This window comes from Sardina pilchardus, chromosome 17 (genome assembly GCF_963854185.1).
Source record: "Sardina pilchardus chromosome 17, fSarPil1.1, whole genome shotgun sequence".
Classification (NCBI taxonomy): Eukaryota; Metazoa; Chordata; class Actinopteri; order Clupeiformes; family Clupeidae; genus Sardina; species Sardina pilchardus.
This window is the reverse complement of record NC_085010.1, coordinates 2,869,277-2,888,997: the sequence shown is the minus strand read 5'-3', so window position 1 is coordinate 2,888,997 and position 19,721 is coordinate 2,869,277. Positions and strand designations below refer to the sequence as shown.

Below are 19,721 nucleotides of genomic sequence, written 5' to 3'. Positions count from 1 at the left end.
AAACAGTGACTATACTAGTTTTTGACTATACTGTCAAAAACTGCAGTATGTTGCTGGTAAAATAAATTATGTTTTTATAGTTATTATTGTAGTTGCTGTGACATTGTTTAAAATTCAAACAAATATTATTTCTACTATAATGATCTTAATGTACTGCCAACTATTATTTGAATCGTTCCTGGTTTACCTCAGATAGGCCTATATGCTGGTACCATATTTGAATATGTGAATATATGAGGAAATATCAAATCTACTAAACGCCAAAAATATGATTTCTGGATCACTTTGAGATATGTTAATATTGTCAAATTATTGATATTATTACTATCATTCAGCTAAACGACATACAGTATAATATATTCACCTTTCATGATTTACAAGTACAAAAACAATTGAAATGTTTTTGGATCATTTTGTTTAGAGAAATTGCCACCCAAATAATAGACTTTTTGTTTAGTTTAAGATCTGCTGTAAAATATAGGCTACTACAGTGGGAAGGCCAAAGCAAATCCTGCGTACTGTATGCCCCCAGTGCAGCTCCTCCTCTCATTGCAAGTCCAGTGCTCTCATAAGTAATCTAACGTGGCTGTTTCCGTGCCTTGATTTCTGGATCACTTGAGATATGTTGTTGACACTGAGCCTTGTTTGACAAAAGATGGCAGTCAGAACACAGGCTGCTCTCTTGGGGCTCCTTCTCTGGCATTCAGGCCCAGTGGCGTGAGACTGCAGAGATTTAGAGAGCACAGAGGCACACAAAAGTTTTCAAAGTTGGGACAGAGGTGTTCCCCATGGTTGTGTGTAGATCATGCCTGTGAGATTTTGGACTGTGCCTTAGAGAGAGCGGAAGGCTGAGGTGGCAGATATGTAAAGTGTTACCTGTCGATAAACAAACAAGGCAGACTACTTAATGGAAGCCTGTGTTCACAATATTTAATGTTCACGGCGCACTCTCCCCCACCCTTAGCAGACAGGTCCCGGACAGGTCTCCGTTAATTGCTGTCATGTTGACTGATGGATCACATCGTGAGGAGGAGGCACAGGTCTGTCTTAGCTCCACTGCAGAGAAATGAATGAAACATGGACACCCCTGTTGTTAACACTGGCCAGCATCAATAATTGACAACAATTCGCTGAAGTGGCAAGAGCATTAGACAACAGCAAAGTTTCTTGCACATAATAGTTGAATTAATCGGGCTTTATACACAAGTTATCTATTTACATGCAATGTCGACCTTCTTTTCCTTTGCGCAGAACGGGTTGTAGTATACAATACACACAAATTGATATCAAGATTATTATTATTATTATTTAGTATAATTAATAAGATTTATCTTGGTAAATATCTGTGTGTGTGCATGTGTGTGTGTGTGTGTGTGTGTGTGGGGGGGGGGGGGGTTGTCATAGCTGTATGATGAGTCAGGCATAAATTTACTTGACAAAATATATTTATTTGGGTCCATTAACCCATGAGCACATCCACATGTCTTTCAGCCTGGTGAGTCCTCCCTACTGCATAGCCCATAAACCATCCAATGTTAAATTAGGTGAAATCAGATTAAGTCAATGTACTTGTGTTCTCCATACAGCTGATAATCATTGCAAGCATGCACAAAATGAGATTGGTTATGAGAAACCACCGGGAAAGGAACACGTATAAACGATGAAGTCAGTTAACGGTAACGTTAATCTTATTAGTGCCTTCAAGAATTGCCCTTCACTCACACCCGCCTCCTCAGTAGCTCGAGGAGACATATTTTGGGGGAGGTGTGACGTCACCAGGAGAGCGAAGAGAAAGTCGCGTCTGTAACTGCGGCTGTTAAGAACAGGGGCAAGCCCGAGGAACTGACACAGGCGCTGGCGGAGAAACTGGCTCGCCATTAACTTCAACTTAACCGTAGGCGCATTCGTAAAATCGAGAGACTGGATCTTGACAGATTCTCCAGTGCTCACGACAACGCGTTGGATGCGTTTTGGGAACCCGGAGAAAACGCGAGGATTTTTCTGGCTTTTCTGAAGACATTTCCAAGTATCTTCTCTTTGGCGGACGAATGTCACTGATGTAACGCGTTAAAGAAATAAACCAGTTGTTTATTTGGCTATTGCCGAAAACAGTTTCTTAAGATTATTCTAGTGAGAGAGCTGCTGCAAAACGATATGATGCTGCAACCAACCCCTTAACATCACACGAGTTCAGTATAGTACTGTGTATGCCACACCGAGTGCCCATCAACACACCGCGTCCGCTGGCTGCAGTTAAAGAAGGAAAAGGCTCCGACGGAATCGCGAATTCTTCTTATGGAAAAGTGAATGAAATTTCTTCATTTGAGCGCCCGGGGATTTAATTGTCCCTCGTTGTTTTTTTTGCCTATTCACATTTTGCCTCGTTCTATTGACTGTAAAAGACGGGATCATTTCCTCCTGTGCATTGACTGTGCGTTAACTGGTGTATCCCGAACGCCCTCTTTGCACAATTACGGAAGGGATTTTTCGTGTTTTTCTTCGCCGGGGTTTTCTTTTGTAAATAAGTCGCTGCATGGGAGCAGAATGGAAGACTGGTTTTCCCTCTGAAGACCGCTGGCTCTGCTCCCCGGCTGTTTGACTTTCTCGCCAGAATGCAGCTTCTCAGAGTTGCGTGGGCTTTAGCTGGAGCGGCAGTTTGCTGTTTTGTCATTCTTTTGATCCACTCACGCTTCTTGAAAGAAGGTAATGGGGCTTTACTTGCTCTGCGCTATCTTAACTGTAGTAATGTGTCTTTTCTGCGTCACCTGTCGTTCCTGGGTGGTAGTTTCTGATCTATTTTGCATGGACATTATGCTATATCTGATAAGATTGTATCACCGTAAACGCGTCACTTGCGCCAGAGTGCGCAATCAACATCTCTACTGTAGCTTATTTTAACCTCTTTTTCACGACGCCGATGGGATAAATGTGGTGCTATAAAACGAAGTAGTCTAGGTGCAATTCCTTAACTGGCGGGCGGCATCTTTGCGTTGTTTACCGGTAACCTTGATGGAAACAAATGATTAAGCGCAGATGACCAAAACAGGCTTATTATAAATATTTCAGCACACATTTTGGATACATTAAAATATTTTGTTCACAGGAGCGTATGCAGTTTAGAGTGGATGAGCGATGTTGTGAGATAAAGTGATTTGTAGTTGTTGTCTTCAATAGATGGCACTAGAGTCTAGCTTAAGGGTAACGGCGGGGTCAACCTGTAATTATTTCCTCCCATTAAGCACAATTCTTTTTGTCATTCCACTGAATGCGAGACTGACTAAACTCTCTGGGACCAGCTACAAATTTAAGCTGCAGTCATAGGGCATCACCTCGTCACCTTGACATGCTCTATAGACAACCAATTTGTTAAGAAAACGATAGGATAGGATATCAGCATTTTACCATCAAAACATCTGCTCCTTCAAAAGAAAAAGAAAATATGACATTGAAATTGTCATCAAATGATCAATATTACAACTATAATTCAGCTAAACGACACATAATTTATTCACCTTTCATGAATTAGTGTAAACACAATAAAAACGATTTTTTTTTAGAGAAATGCACCCAAAGACTTAACATTTTGTTTTGTTTAGGGTCTGCTGTAAAATATGGGCTACTACAGTGGGAAGGCCAAAGCAAATCCTGCGTACTGTATGCCCCCAGTGCAGCTCCTCCTCTCATTGCAAGTCCAGTGCTCTCATAAGTAATCTAACGTGGCTGTTTCCGTGCCTTGGGGGGGACAAGTGTGTTTTGCGTATGGATGAGGCGGGAGGTCAGCGGGTTGCAGGGCTGTGTGGTGGGCACCCTGGCCCCTCTCGTCCTCCCCGTCACGCCACAGTGTGGAGATGCAGGTCAACCTGTAGCAAGTCCTCCCCCTCCACCTAACACCCAACCAAGACAAGTCACCTTACATGTCAACTCAAAGAGACCTTTTCAGAGGTAGCCTACTGGCCACTTGACAAGCCTTAGCTAAATGACCAAGAGACTAACAAATGAAGTGATGGTCTAACATGTGACTTTATGAAATGTGGGAAGCAGATATGTAGATTAATGATAATAATATAAAAAAAATACATTGTCAGCTAGTGTGAACTAATCTATGACACATTTGCCATGGATAACATCCCTTTGTTCTGCCATTATGGGGATATTTGCAAAAGCCTTCAGCATTTGTAACTTTCAGCAGCAACTATGCTCATTGGAGACACCCATTTATACAACTTCCAAATGTCACACAAACCTCAGTGCAAACAGTGAAAGATGTTGTGTCATTCACATTGAAATTCCATTTACTGTTACTCTGCATTTGAGGATTTATTTCATTTTATTTATTTATTTATTTTACAATTTGATATCACAAATGAGTTAGATTAAATTATATTCCACATGCAATCTATCATCATTTGTGCAATTTGAACATTTGTAGGGGAATATGTATTTACTCATTTTTAACCTGGCAAGTGTGCCACCTCTCTACACACCTTATACACAGCCCCCCTTTATCTCTCTCTCACTCTCACACACACACACACACACACGCACGCACGCACGCACACACACACACACACACACACACACACACACACACACACACACACACACACACACACACACACACACACACACACACACACACACACCTTTCTACACATTTTCACACTTACACTGAGGCCAGCTACAGTATAAATATAGAATATTTATAGTATAAAATGTTGTTCTCACACAGACAAATGAAGGTCATAACCCATAGCAGACAATGTTTTGATATTAATGCTGGGTGTAATTAATACCCATTAGGAGAAAATAATTAATGCAGATTTTCTTTTTTTTTACTGTAAGTCAGCATCCAACTCCATGTTCAGTGCATGCATATGGAATGGCTACAGTTTCCTGTGTACCTGTATATTTCTTCACACATATTGCAGGAAGAAAATGGATTCTTTGGTCTCATTATCCCTGTTCAGAGATATTTTTCACTAGATGGTGGTATTAATATATGGCGTATTGTAATTCCACAAACAGTAGCACAGCAGCAGAATTAATGATATGCTATGTAGTTGTAGCTCCAGAGATTCAGTGAGAGTTCCACTGAAATGAGACCATTGTTTTCCCTCTCAAACCTCTTCCAACATGAATATCTAAAATTATCCTGCTCCAAAAATAAGAGAGGCACTTTGAAGATGCCTTGAGGATCTTTACATCAACATGGCACGGCTGACCTTTCGTCACTTTATAACAAATTGGATATTTTGAAATTAATGGGACTTACTACATCAGTTTGTTACTATTTGGGTATTTAGCCAACCCTTTTGAAAGTGACATTTATCACAAACAAGCTTTATTTGCCTGTGCTGCGTGGCCTCGGCTCTGAAAGCATTCGTTTCAAAGTAGACGTTGGAAATCATAACCTTTGCTTCTGTTGTCCTTTCCTGCTGTACGTTTGCTCCCATTTGAGCTTATAGACTGACTGATGGCGGCCTAGGAGATGCCTAGGAGAGCCATCATGAGGTGGTGTTTGTTTGACTCGGTGAGATACTGATTGCCTAATTGTGGTTAATGTTCTGGAGAACTGTGGTTGCAATTACAGCGAGATGGTCATGTGGCTTACAGATGGTGTGACTTATTCATCAGCAGCCCTCCTCCAAAGACACTTAAACCTGCAGAATGGAGGGATTTGGCAATTTTGCCCTTGAGTGCTGCTTCAGGCTGAAGTGACATAAAGATAATACTTGCGTTTAACGTTGTGGTAATACACCTCCGCACGCAGATGCAAATGGGCTCAGCATCACTGTGGCGTAAAATCCTTTATTTTGTCCAAGTCCCAGCAACCTGGGGAGGCAAAGCTCCTCGTCAAGGACCGCTGCTGAAGAGCTCAAAGGCTCCAAAAGGATGCTCTCGCTCGGTGGGTGTGCTGAAGTAGCAGGAGCTTTGTACATGTGGGATCACATTGCCGATGGGCGCTTATGCGTTACGTTTATGCAGGTTTGTTTATGTTGGAATTCTTTGCCATACCTGGAAATTCCAGGAACTTTGCTAGTAGGAGAGCCAGAGCTGAGGCTTTGTCCCAGAGGTTAGAGACTGGAGGGTCATTTGTCTAATCGGCTGTCAGCGAGTGGGAGGACGATCTTCTCATATCAGCATTTTCCTCCAGGGGGAGGAGACCAGGCGATGCTCTTGCTGCATTGGCAAGATATCAATCATTACAATTTAAAAGGTTGCTGTTCAATTTCTCATAAATAAGGTAGCTCATGTTGTGAATGTTACGCTCACACAGTGAATCTCCACTTCTTCTAAAGAGCAAAAGTTCTTACAGTACGTTCATGACCCTTCCTTCTGTCACTTGCCTTTGTTCTTCAGGCTTGTTCCATTTGATTTAGGTGAAGGCCTACTTTAGCTCTCCCATGTTGCCAAGAACATGCTTAGTAATGCATTATACTGAAGTATGAAGTGTCCATCTGTAGGCTACATTGTGGTGCAAAGCAGTCACCTTCTATCTCTCGTGCCTGAGATGAATTATGGCGGTTTGAAAATCATCCTGCAGAAGAGGAACAAAATAACCTTGATGCAGTTGATTGTCCCACTAAAAGTTCCATGCCATTACTGCAAGCTTTTTAGGAACGATAAACTTAATATTATCAGGGCAAGAGCACCCTGGAATGAGGTACATGTCCTTTTTAGTGGGAGGCATAATAGAGGCATTATCGATCACAGCTTGGACTACCCAAACTGCTCTCCACCATGCTGGCTGATTCCTGAGGTTATTTGCTGGTGATCATTATTTTTGTTGGAACACCCTATAGAAAAACAACATCCGCTTTTGCCCTAAGCCTGGCTCCACAACATGATTGTTATCCTGATTTTCAATTGAAAAGGAATTAAAGGCAATGGCATTTAATGAATATCTTATAACACAGAATGTCACATCCCCTTAGCTTCACATCCTTGAATAAATTGCATGCTGGCCACAATTTAATCCTGAACCCATGCTACGGGAAGATGGTTCCCCCACTTGGAAAAAAAAAAAGAAATGAAAAAAGGCAATAAACCTTTCTCTGACAGATATTCATTTGCTTTCTAATTTCATTGCTGATTATAACGGCCGGAGATGCTGTTGTCCCATGGACATTAGTCATGGGAAGAAAGCGACAAATCTTTAGTGCATGATCAAAGACTCATATGGCACCGTAATCAGCCTCTTTCCAACAAATAAGTGCAAAATGAAATGAGATTCCACAGCCGTTTCACAGTGCGGACGAGATAATCACGTTCCATGTAATTTGTTCATTTGAAAAGCATGTTAATTCTGAAATAGCCAAAGTGGCACCGCTTCCTGGTCACACGGAGATGGAGAGAGCGCCAGAAGGGTTTACTCGATCATACTGCTCTAGCCAAGATAGGGAAGGAAATTCTCCTTGAATATTGTTAATGTCATGCAGCCTTCAGCTGGAAGATACTTATCCATCAATCTATTGCACTGGTTAGAGGGGAATCTTATGAAGGACGGCAAAGCATGGCAAAGCAAGCTTGGGTTCCTGATTGTGAGGGGTCGAGGAGGACAGAAAGGACCAGGTCCAAATGACTGCTTTCTCTGATACCAGTCGATCTAATAAGAGCACAGAGACGGCATTACCCCTCCCTGTTGACTAGCAAGCTAATAAACCTATTAAGTAATTGCTGTTTGAATAAGATTTGCCTGTTAGTTATGGGGGGGAAAAAAGCTTTGCCTAATTACCACTGTTTGTAGTTGAAATTGTTTCTAATTTAGGGAATTATTCATATTGGTAGGAGGGCTTTCAGATCTGACCACATTATGAAAGTGAAAGAAGTGTACAGTTGGTGTGATGAAACAGCGGTTTCTTGAATATTTCATCACCTTCCCAGAGCGTTCACTCTCTTGATGTATCCTCTCTCTACTGACTGATGCCATTTTGACAGCTCATACCCACTCACATGGCCACAGCCCAAACCTGTCATTGGTCACCCGGTTGCTTAATATTTGATTTGCCATTTTAAGTGTATGTGTATAATTTACGTGAAACTGAGTGGATGTTAGTTCAGTCATTCTTCCCTGGCCCTCCTCAGTCCTCAGACAACGCTGACCCTGTTCCATGTCCGCAGGAGTGACCCCATAGAGTTCATCACTGTGGCTATCACAGAGCAGGTTGTGAATCAGAATGGGAGATATCTGTGCCACACAGCATAGGCAAAAGCGGACTTCATATTTTAATAATGATATTTATACAGCAAATGAAATATGCCGGGCTTGCAAATTTGCCGTGCTGAACAGACAATAAATTATACCTTGTGCTCCACACAAGCCCAAGGATAATATCACACCCAATGAGATGAAAGAAACAGGGCTTGTGGGATCCAGAAGTGAGAATGCCCTTGCTTAAATCAAATGGGAAAGGGAAACAATCGCATGTAGGTCCTGTCAGTGCGATTTACTTCAAGCATACATTATACCCCGCACCAGCTCAGAGCTGTGCAATGGGGTCACCCTGTAAACACACACCTTTACCTAAGCCTGTGGAGCCATGTTTGCCCCCCCCCCCCTAACTCACATTTGTTCAGATATTACACACAAATACACACACACACACACACACACACACACACACACACACACACACAGACACACACACACACACACACACACACACACACACACACACACACAGACACACACACAGACAAACACGCACATGCACACATACAGTACATACACTACAGCCTCACTGTCGCATATTCCCCTTTCTCTCTCTCATAATACACCACTGCCTCTTCACCTTCATATGCCCACATGTTCTTCACACACACACACACACACACACACACACACACACGCACACACACACACACACACACACACACACACACACACACACACACACAGTGTTTGATTATAGAGCTGTTTTAGAAGTGATAAATAAATAAACACTATTTCATTTATTATTTATTTGTATAGAATAAAAAAAAAAACAATATACGGATTAAAAGTAGATATAGCTCATGATCAAACATTTTTCACTCAACCTTGGCAAAAAAAACAACAACAACAAAAAAAGCCACGGTGTGAGATGAGCTCAGTGTCCTCAGCCCAGCCCAGCAGATCAGCAGCCTTGTGTCGTCTCCTATACGCGTCTCACATTACCATAGCAAAGACGCTTTGTCAATGCTCTCACATTTCCCATATGCTTTGCTTAGAAAGCAGCACTTTATATCTGGGCTCGTCTGCCCCAGCAGCAAGCACATGCAGCCCGCCGCTCGCCTTAGTTACGTGATGGATTCACATTGATGTATGACACCGAGGAGACGTCGCCTCAGGTGGACGTGAGAAATGTCCAGGGAAGAAAACTGCTGCCGTCCATCCTGAGCGTCAGTCCCCCGTAACGGTGAGGCCGAGGTGCCGGCGTGATGTCCAGACGGACAGGACTAGTCGGACGCAGCACCGAGAGCTCCGCTAATAGTTTGTGAAGGGCAAGGAGAGCTTTGTGATGTGTCCAACCCAGGTCGTAGCCCAGGGCTGAATTGCGATGCTAATTGATGGACTTGAGAGCGTTGCGGAGTGCCGCAGCGTGCAAAGTTAAAGAGGTGCTGTTGGTAGGAATGTGTCAGGCCGTAATTAAATAATTGGCACAAGTGGTTACACATGGGTTCAGCGCTTTGTGAGACTCCACTTTCCCATCAGTACCAATAACGGGGCGGCTGGCCGACTGATAGGCTGATCTTTGGCTTGTAAGAGCAAATTAACTGAGCAGTCACGTTGACAACCGAGCCAGCCGACAGGTCACAGGGCCCGTGCCACAGGCATGACTGGTCAAGAAATGAGTCCATTTGGAGCCTTCCCCCTTTCTTTGCTTTTTCTTTTTTTTGTTCTTTTCTTTTCAGCTCTTTTCTTTTTTTTCTGTTTTTAAGGATATGCAGTTCTTTCAAACACAGTTCTTTTTGGAAGGTTGCCATGGTGATACATTCTTTTTAAAAAAAAGTTTGGTGTGCGTGTGTGTGTGCGCGCGTGTGTGTGCATGTGTGTGTATGCTTGTGTGCATGTCTTTGTGCTGTAGCAGGGTGGGGCGGCGGGGTTGTCTGGTAAATGAGGAAAACGATTGGCTGAGGCATAGCCCAAGTGGGGAGCAGAGCGCCGAGATTTCTCTCTGAGGTATTCTGCCACAGACTGGCTATAATATCACACACACGCCATGGCAGGGCTGCCTCCCCTCACAGAGGACACACACAGTGGTGCTCCACCAAAGCAGCTGTTAATTATCAGTCCTCCAATGCCCTGATAATAACAGCCCCTTATTTGTGGACTCAGGCTTAAGAGTTGCTAAATAATTACCTGAGCCTTTTGTTTACTTGAGCAACCCTGCCGCACAAACACTGACGAGCATCTGTGGCCATTTTACTGAGGGGTTGGCTTCTAATTATCCTGATGAAATAGTGTCCAGAGACACTGTGTGTGCATGTGTGTGTGTGTGTGTGTGTGTGTGTGTGTGTGTGTGTGTGTGTGCGTGCGTGTGTGCGTGTGTGCGTGTGTGTGTGTGTGTGTGTGTGTGTGTGTGTGTGTGTGTGTGTGTGAAGAACATGTGGGCATATGAAGGTGAAGAGGCAGTGGTGTATTGTGTGAGAGAGAGAGGGGAATATGTGACAGTGAGGCTGTAGTGTATGTATGTGTGCATGTGCGTGTTTGTCTGTGTGTGTGTGTGTGTGTGTGTGTGTGTGTGTGTGTCTGCGCATCTGTGTGTGTTGGGGGGTGGGGAGTGTGAGAGTGTGAACAGAGGCAAATGCTGGAAGGCTAAAAGTAAGGCTACCATACAACAGGCAGTAATGAGCACAGACAGAGAGGGAGGAAGAGAGAGAGAGAGGGAGAGGGGGATAAGAGGAGCATGGCTGAGATTCCCCCGGTTACCGTGGAAATACAGATAAGCGTGTTTCCTCTTATTCTCATAACAGGGTCTGCATCAGTGTGACGCGCGGCGAATACCAATTACATCAGACTAGTGCTGGAGCCTCTATGGTTGAGTGCATCATTTGAACTCCGTGGCTTGTCTCAAACCTATTTATGAACTTGGCCATCATTTCCTGATACTGTTGCCCAAACACAGCAGGCAACGTACACAACAGCCCCCATCACCGCGGTGCTCCTATGCACAACACATTTCATATGAAGACTGAACTTATGTCTTGCTCAAAATGATGGGTGACCGTCATCTTCTAATAGCGGCTGCTGATAATAGTTTTGGTGTGGAAGGACATGAATAATTGATCATTTATGCTGAGCCGCAGTGAGTGCCTCACCTCCATTAGTGTGGATTGCTTGTCTGGGCTTAATGTCATTTACAAGCTTTATTACGTATGGTATGCACATGTGCATTTGCAAAGAGGGGGAGCGGGCGGTGTATTAAAAAGAGGATATTTCTTCTCGCTTGCTCACACTCTCACTCTCTCTCTCGCTTACAAAAATATGTAATCACTTCAGACAAATCCGCTAACACTGAGGTGAAATAAAGCCAAAGACTGCCGTTGTAGTTATGCACAAGACAACATTCATCAGAGCATATTCTACAGAGACTGACAGGTCCTGAATAACAATGGGAGAGAATACACTTAAAGTGCCATTGAAATCATAGGAATGGCGCTCTGTCACCTTCACTTTGACAACCTCAGTGTATTAGTTTTGCTTTTGTTGGGTGTTTTAAAGATGGCTCATCCATCGCGTCACCAGGATGTGTTTATTTGGGAGCAGGTTGTCAGAAGCAGGGCTTTGACTGCCACATGTACTTTACTATGCAGGAGGCTTCATAGAGTGTCCCTCTTGACAGCTTGGAGGAATTTAGTGTCATGATTGAGAGTGCTTGACAGTGACATTCCAAATATGATGGTATGCACAATTTTGTATGTAAATGCTGTTGGTACAGTGTGCTGTGTGCACACTGAATTAGAAAGCTACTTAATGAGAACTGTATTTATATATTGGCATTCAGAATCATTCCAAATATTTTAAGTAGCTGCTAGCTTGATGTTGTGAGTATTTATTATCCTCAGAGTGGAATTTGACGGAAGCAAGTGCATTTCACTATACAAAACTCGATGAAATTGCATTCCCTATATTTTCTAAAGGTATTTCCCTGTCCAGTCTTCGCCGTGCTGTAGCCTTACGATTTCTCTCCATGTTTATCTGTGCAAGTTGGCGTGTGAGAGGGGAGCATGAAGCGACTGCTCTTATCAGCCTTCTTTCACAAACAGCCAGCGCTTTGGAGGAGATCAACTGATGGGCTCTCTCCCTCTCTCTCTCTCTCTCTCTCTCTCTCTCTCTCTCCCTCTCTCTCTCTCTCCCTCTGCCTCTCCATGTCAGCATCTATGGCCTTGAAGAACTCTCTCAACAGAAAAGCTGTATCACTGATAGGATGATTGTCTTTGACATCCAAAAGACAGCTCCTGTGGATGTTAACATCCAGTTTTTGAGGAGGGGTAATTTTTTTACCGAGACGGGGTTGAATATGTCTCATTCATGTCTCATTACGCCTGCTTTTACTCTTGAACAGAGCGTAATTAACCAAAGGAAAGGAAAAAAACGTCAGTTTCATTTTGTTGCATGATGCGCTTGAAGAAATATCACTGTTAGGTTCCGCATCCTCAGCTCATTCCTGCCATTTTTTTACAGTTTGTAAGTGTGTTTTTTCTTTCCTCAAAGGCAGGTTATAGCCCGCATTGTAATTATGTCCCATGTAAACTCATAAATCTCAGCGTCAACACTGCCACTTTCGCAATCCTAATGCATATTCATGAACCCCTAAATATTCATGAGCAAATGTCTGACCAAACTCTGTCAGAACCATAATTGTGAAATATAACCAGCAGCTTTTTCCTGCTTGCCATTACGCTTTTGAAAGTCTGTCGCTCTCTGGATGTCATAAGATACCCTAGCAGGTGGGGGATGAGCCTCTGATTGTCTGACATGGCAGTAGATGACTGACCAAAAGGTTAAGAGAGTGAGACGGATCCAAACCCAGGTGTGTCCTTCAAAACGCCACTAGCCCCACGACAGAGGGGAGACCTTCCTGTTTGAGAGCTTATACAAGTAGCCTGGCGTTATGACCAGCATATCACAGCACAACCTCTCAAATGATCAGTGGGCTTAGATGGTTAAGGGTAAGTGCTCTATAAAAGCCCTTTTAAAAATATTACTCCCCTCATTATACAAACAGCCCTCTGCCTTATGTATTTATTTGCCTGGTTATTTCGAGGGAAACAGGCAACAGCACAGGGAGAATAGCTTAGCAGAGTCGCCACTGGAGCCAGTGTAGCGTACTGTATGTCAGATGAGTAGTGTCCACTAGCCTATGTGATGCGCTGTCACTCAGGCAGTGGCCAGAGTGATTATGTTGATGATGAAGGGAGCGTTCTGGAGGTGGTGAGTGACCTGCTGATGAGCAGTCCAGCGGTGTAGTGCTACAGACCTAAACTGGCCATCTTATTGTTTATTAAGTCTGTGACATTCAATTTGCAGCACAGTTTTCCAGATAATAGATAGGAAAGGTCAGCGGGCAGTGTCTTTCAGATCGGACTGGACTTTTCTCACTGATTGATTTCCCCCAGGCCAATTATTTGATTGCCGCAGATTGTGTTTACTCCTTACAACTACTTACAACTTGTTTTTGTTACACATTTCATAATTGCATGCCTCAACAGCCAGTTGGCTCGGTGCCTTTCAAAGGCAATTTCATGGTGTTTTGTCAAATTTCCTGCTTGCTTATGTTGTGTTGGAGGAGACCTTTTCTAACAGTATATTGTTAACTTCCATTATGTTGTCCTGTGCAGCTGAACGTTGAACAACAGAATCGTACCGCGCCAATGAAATGCATCTGTTGTGTTAGGCTAGTTGTTGTTGTTGTTGTTGTGGTTGTTGTTGTTTAATAAAATGGGAATCATGTAGCTGATATGTGTTAATGTGTTCATGAGCGATTGAAGGTTGAGGGCTAAGAGGAAGAGCAGCAGCAAGGCGAGAGTTGAGAGGGAGGGAGAGAGAGAAGGAGAGAGAGAGAAGAGGAGAGAGAGAAGGAGAGAGAAGGAGAGAGAGGGGCCGCCTGAAGGAGGGAGGATGTGAGAGTCTTTATCATACAGCTGAGGCTGAGGGTGCAGGCCAGCTGAATGAGAGGGAGATTAAAGACAGACCGTTTCGAGGCGGCATTCAATCACTGCAGTCCGGGACTCTTCCCCCAGCATGCTGATGAGGCCCAATGAATGGACTCATGGACTCCCGCTCCCACACTGCTCGGCCAAGGGTGATTATTGCTTATATGCCACAGATAAATTGCCCTACCTTTGGGCGTCCGGGCCTGGCCTTCTACTTCTGCGGGCCAGCCTCAGGGGTGAGAAATGGGCCGGGGTTTCACACGGGAAGGGCTTTAACCTGGGGGGGGGGGGGGGGGGGGGGCACAGCGTTTAAGGTGCAGCGACAGCATGGCCCATTTGCGCATCCTCTGGGACTGTAAACGCACTTAATTACAGAACAGCAGCATGTATGAATGTGTGCGGTGACAGGACTGTAGGGAGAAGAGGACTGCTGGAGAGCATTTGTTTTGCCCATCCCCCCACTCCATGTCCTACCCACCTCCACAATCCTTGTTTGTGTGGTTATTCTTGAGATTAGCACTGCACTGTTTTTAGTCGGTGCTCTATAAACAGTGGTTAATTGCCATTAAAAAACAAGTCTGATTTCTTCTCTGTTTTCTCTTCACCCCTCTGCGTAGGCTTCCTTTTAAGCGTGCGTTTATTGCATGTCATTAGCATCTCCACAAAGCATAGAGCACAACGGCTCCGTGGTGACCCTGCAGCCAGAGCACTGAGGCAGAGCTGTCATACTTCAGTGCAGTCACTGGTGCACTAACACTGTGGCTCCAATTAAGTGGGTTGCCATAAATACTTGTGTGTATGTACATATGTTTATGCGTGCGCCCGAGTCTGTATGTGTGTGCGTATGTTTGTGTGTTTGTTTGTGTGTGTTGTCATTTTGTGTGTGAGTTCGCAGTGGGGGGAAAAAAAGGGACATTCAGGGAAAATCAAATCACCTCTTGGAGACGTTCCAGTAGCCAGTGAAGCGCGCAGAACAACTGACTTTGCCTAAAATGGATTGGATAGACAGCACTTTCACTTCATGTGACGAGAGCGCTTGTAACGAGAGTTGTCTGCAGAACTTTTCTGAATCCTGGCAGCTTTGACAGAGCTGTAATGTTTCTGCGCCGCTGTAAACGCCGGGTCTGAAGCCTGTTGTGTGATAAACTGCACTTTGAATCCAGCTGAATCAGTGATGGGGAAAATGCTCACGCCACTGTAAGTTGAGGTTTCCTTGGCCCCGGCCCAACATCCATATCCTCGCCCCTGTGAGCTGCATTCGTCACTGACATGCCGTACTGTATATGGACAGCAGATGTGCGCTTTCCTGCTGGCTGGGCGCTGGCAGTGAAATTGGAGTCGGTGCGGCGGCTGCCTGCGGTCGGCTGCGATCGGAAGCGGGGATGCGCTGTGCCGAGAAGCTGTGCTGGCGCCGGCGAGGCCTGATTAGGCTTGTTAAAGGCATCATTTAAAGCTACCCCGCCAGGCCCGTGGCACGGCAGTGGCAGAAAGGTTCCACTAATTCGGCGCGCCGATCCAAATTGTAGTTTGGGCGCGCGGCTTGCTGTTTGGCTTTTTCTCGGAACATCTGTATATTGATTTAGCCGTTGTCCAAAAGCGCCAGCACATCGCTGTCATTCCACAAGGCTTTGCAGTGCTGTGCATGGAGGTGATTGTTAGGACACACAAACCACTGCAAACATATTTTGTACCAGTGATATTGTTATTAGGCCTATTGGTGAGACTGTGGAGAATATTTTTGGCAAGGCAAGAGTTTGTATGTGTGTGTGTGTGTGTGTGTGTTAGTGTGTGTGTGTGTGTGTGTGTGTGTGTGTGTGTGTGTGTGTGTGTGTGTGTGTGTGTGTGTGTGTGTGTGTGTGTGTGTTTGTGTTTTGTGTGTCTGTCTTGCCAGTATGCTTTTCTGGATGGTTAGTTGTGAGGGCAGAGGTTAGAAGTGGCAGGGGCCTTGGATGGCCAGACATCCATTCTCATATCCCTCCTCAAGTACTCTGCTCTAGTGAACCACAGAGACAAGTATTACTAGCACTGTGGAGTCATAAATGAGTGTCTCCTCTGCTAGTTAAGTTCCATGTCAATGATCCGTATTGCTAATGTTTTGATGCACACCTGGAGTTTTTTCACAGCGCTTTTGAAAGATGGCAGATGGGCAAGTCTGACCTCTAGCCATCTCTGGAAAGAGCCTCTGAGCTGCATATGAGATGTAGAGATGATATGAATCCCAAGTCACAGGCTCAGGGTCGCTCTGCTCTAAAGTGCAGTTGTTATTTTGTAGCTGAAGGCTGTGAGAAGTAGAAGTCTCAGAACGAAGAGATGTTAGCAAAATTGGGCACCCTACTCGTGTAATCCAAAGACTCACCGCTTCTTTGAGTGTGTTTCCACACACGGAAAAGAAAATTACTCATATGTTTATTTTTAATGGCATTTATGTTTCTAATGGGTGGACAATCTGGCGTTGAGCAGCGGCAGACTTTGCAATTACAGCGCCTGCTGCTGTTCTATAAGTGATTTCCTGCGGCTCAGCTTTTCAAAAAATGTGTCAGGGAAAGTGCAAAGCACTCAAGTTATAAATAGTGAAGCCTGAGATTCAGCAAGTTTGTGCCATTAACATGGAGGTCACATGTATCTGTGTGCCTAGGTCAAAAATGAGATAAGTGTGTTGGCACTGACGCCTTGAGGATCACAGATCTGTGAACAGCTAAATTGGGCAGGTTTCCAAATATATTGTGTTTTCTTGGTCCTTGTATATTGAACATTTGTCAAATTACCTTAATGGAAGGAAAAGTCAATGCTATGTGTCTTGGAAAATACAGAATATGTGAGAATGTATGTATTTATATTCCCCCTGGAATATGGGTAATTTCCTAGTGTGTAGTGATATTGACGGCAGTATATTAGTTTGACAACTGTCCTTGACAGGGGAAAACCATAATGGAACATAATGGGTTTGTTGATTTAAAAGAATCAATGAAAGGGTATCATCAAGCATCTCGCCGACATGGCGTGTCAACGCTAATAGCCTATAGAGCCTTACACACAGAGCACACATCTGAGATCAAATTGTGGTCATCTCATGGAAATGATCTAAAGGCCCCAAACATTTCAGTAGCTTCTGCTTTATTAACCGATTTTGCAATGTAAATTTCACATTCATTATATGTAGTAATAACATAGTATTCATTATACTCCGGGCTCAACAAAAGAAGACATGTAGTGAGATGCAGTGATCTATCATAAGCGGGCTCTATGTAGGCATATAGACAGCCGTGCTTTGCTGTTAATAAATTGTCTGGATCCATCAGCGGTGGAAAGGGGTGATGACAGCAGAGGTGATTGCAGCTAATAACAGCAGGAGTCCTTCAGAAGGTACCCCATTGCTCTGGGTACATTACAGAGCCACGGCTCCAAAGCCACGCAAGATATTATATAAGAAAGAAGAGTGAACACATTTCCAGTGGCACACAGGGAAAATATTCAAAGAGAGCTGACAGACAAAACTCAGTCTGCATTCACTGCAAAAGGGTGTTGGAGAGGAAAGAATCCTCTCCCTTGATGCAGTACACACATGACAAGCCATTATCTAGCAACCTGAAAGGAAAACAGGGAGGAGGAGGACAAAGTTAAATGAAAAAAAGAAGATGATGATGAAGAAGAAGGAAGGAGAGAGGGAGAGAGGGAGGAAGAGAAGAAAGGCGTGCACTAGCTCTCCGATCTGTTTCAGTCAGAGGCTCCTGCTGGGAGTGACATGCGGGATTAAAAGCCCTTCATCACGCAGAGCCAACGCAGCCAACATCACAACAACACATCGCTCCATCGGCACACATTTGCATCCATTTAAAAGGGTTCTCAGTAATGATAAGGCTGATAAGTGCTGCCTGGCTCTGGGAGGCAGAGGGGGAGAGAGGGAGACAGAGAGAGAGAGAGAAGGAGAGAGAGAGAGAGAGAGAGAGATGGGAGTGACTGTGTGAGATAGGGATGGGTTTGACAAACAAACATTGTGTAGGTGTATGTGCCTGTGTGGATGGATGAGTTTTTCTTTGTTAAAATCTCTCTCTCTCTCTCCCTGTGTGTGTGTGTGCGTGTGTGTGTGTGTGTGTGTGTGTGTGTGTGTGTGTGTGTGTGTGTGTGTGTGTGTGTGTGTGACAGAGGGAAAGAGAGTCTATGTTTAGCCATAAGATGACTTTGTTCATCATTGCTCACAGATCCATGCCGAAATTGATTGGATATTTCAGAGTGAGAAATAAACAAACATCACACTTGCTTCCTTGTGACATGGTTTCAGGCTACGAACTGAACATGAGAATGACTTTTTTGCGAGCTCACAGAAAATCACTTCATCAGACTCGATGTTCATGTTCATTGAGCATTTGAACAAAGGTCCAGAGGTGCAGAGGTCTCTCATTTAGAAAGAAACAAAAGCTCACTGTACATACACAATGTTATACAACGTGTGTGTCATTCTTCCCTCCCTGCTAAAAAGGTGAAAATAGAGGAATTATAGACAGAAAAGAATTGAGCTTCTTCTGCTCTGGCTGTTGTTTAAGCCTCCTTCAGGCTATGAACAAATGCTGTTCAAAGATGCATGGCCTAAATTAGTAATTCAGATTTGCATGACTGGTGAAACAGCACCAGTCTAGTATTTAGGGATGTAGAATTGCTTTCTTTCGCATGGCATCTTGAAGACCATTACGTCAATGTGCAAACACATAAATATGTTTTAGGAAAAATGTTTTGTTCCTTCTGGCACTCCCAGTGTGATTTCCTATTACCCTGCAGGTGACGTGCGACTTGAGTTAATTAACTTTGCGAAACCTTTACCCTGTGACTGTAGGCCAGATTAAATCAACACTTTGACCTGGCTGCCAATCAAAATAACCTGCTCTCGCATCGAAGGCCAGATCCCTGTGGGCTTGACCCGGGGTCACTCTGCCAGCCACAGGTTAATTTGTGAGCAGCAGGGGGTTGGGGGTTAAAAGTGCTCTAATTGAATTCCCAGGATGCTGCTTTGATTGCACTGTTCGTCTGTGTTAATGTACTACACTAATGAACAGTAAACAGGCTGCAGAGAGTTGTGAAGTCCTTCCCAGGCCCAGTCCAGACTGCAAGACTAGGGCTTAGTTCCAAAACACGATCCATTTTGGGCAAATGCAATGCAATGGATGGGAATTTGACTGGGTTTGTTTCCAATCTGTGTGTGTGTGTGTACTGATTCTTAGGCATACAGTCTGGAATCTCTGTCTGATGTGTGTGTCTGTCTGGTCTTGTGCGTTTGCAGGTCAGCTGGCGGCTGGCACCTGTGAGATTGTCACCTTTGACAAAGACAGTCTGCCACGGAGGACCATCGCGAGACAGACAGCGAGGTGTGCCTGCAAGAAGGGCCAGATCGCCGGCACCACGAGAGCCAGGCCGGCGTGTGTGGACGGTAAGATGGCTCTCTCGCTCTCTCTCTCTCTCTCTCTCTCTCTCTCTCTCTCTCTCTCTCTCTCTCTCGCTCTCTCTCTCTCTCTCTCTCTCCTGCGCTGGTGCCAGCTCACGTGACCGCGGGGCTCTGCGTGACTGACTCCCTCCGTGAGCTTCCGGCTCCA

The 19,721-nt window shown here is 44.4% G+C and overlaps 1 protein-coding gene across 1 annotated transcript in view; it reads left to right on the top strand.

Annotated features, from left to right (window-relative positions):
• The first annotated feature begins 2,206 nt into the window (after positions 1 to 2,206).
• Positions 2,207 to 19,721, top strand: part of LOC134062214 (chemokine-like protein TAFA-5) — a 42,949-nt gene continuing 25,434 nt past the window's right edge. Inside the window, exons 1-2 of the mRNA XM_062518158.1 lie at positions 2,207 to 2,703; positions 19,412 to 19,558. Coding sequence (XP_062374142.1) covers positions 2,613 to 2,703; positions 19,412 to 19,558 — 238 coding nt within the window. The 5' untranslated portion in view covers positions 2,207 to 2,612. The remainder of the gene's footprint in view (positions 2,704 to 19,411; positions 19,559 to 19,721) is intronic.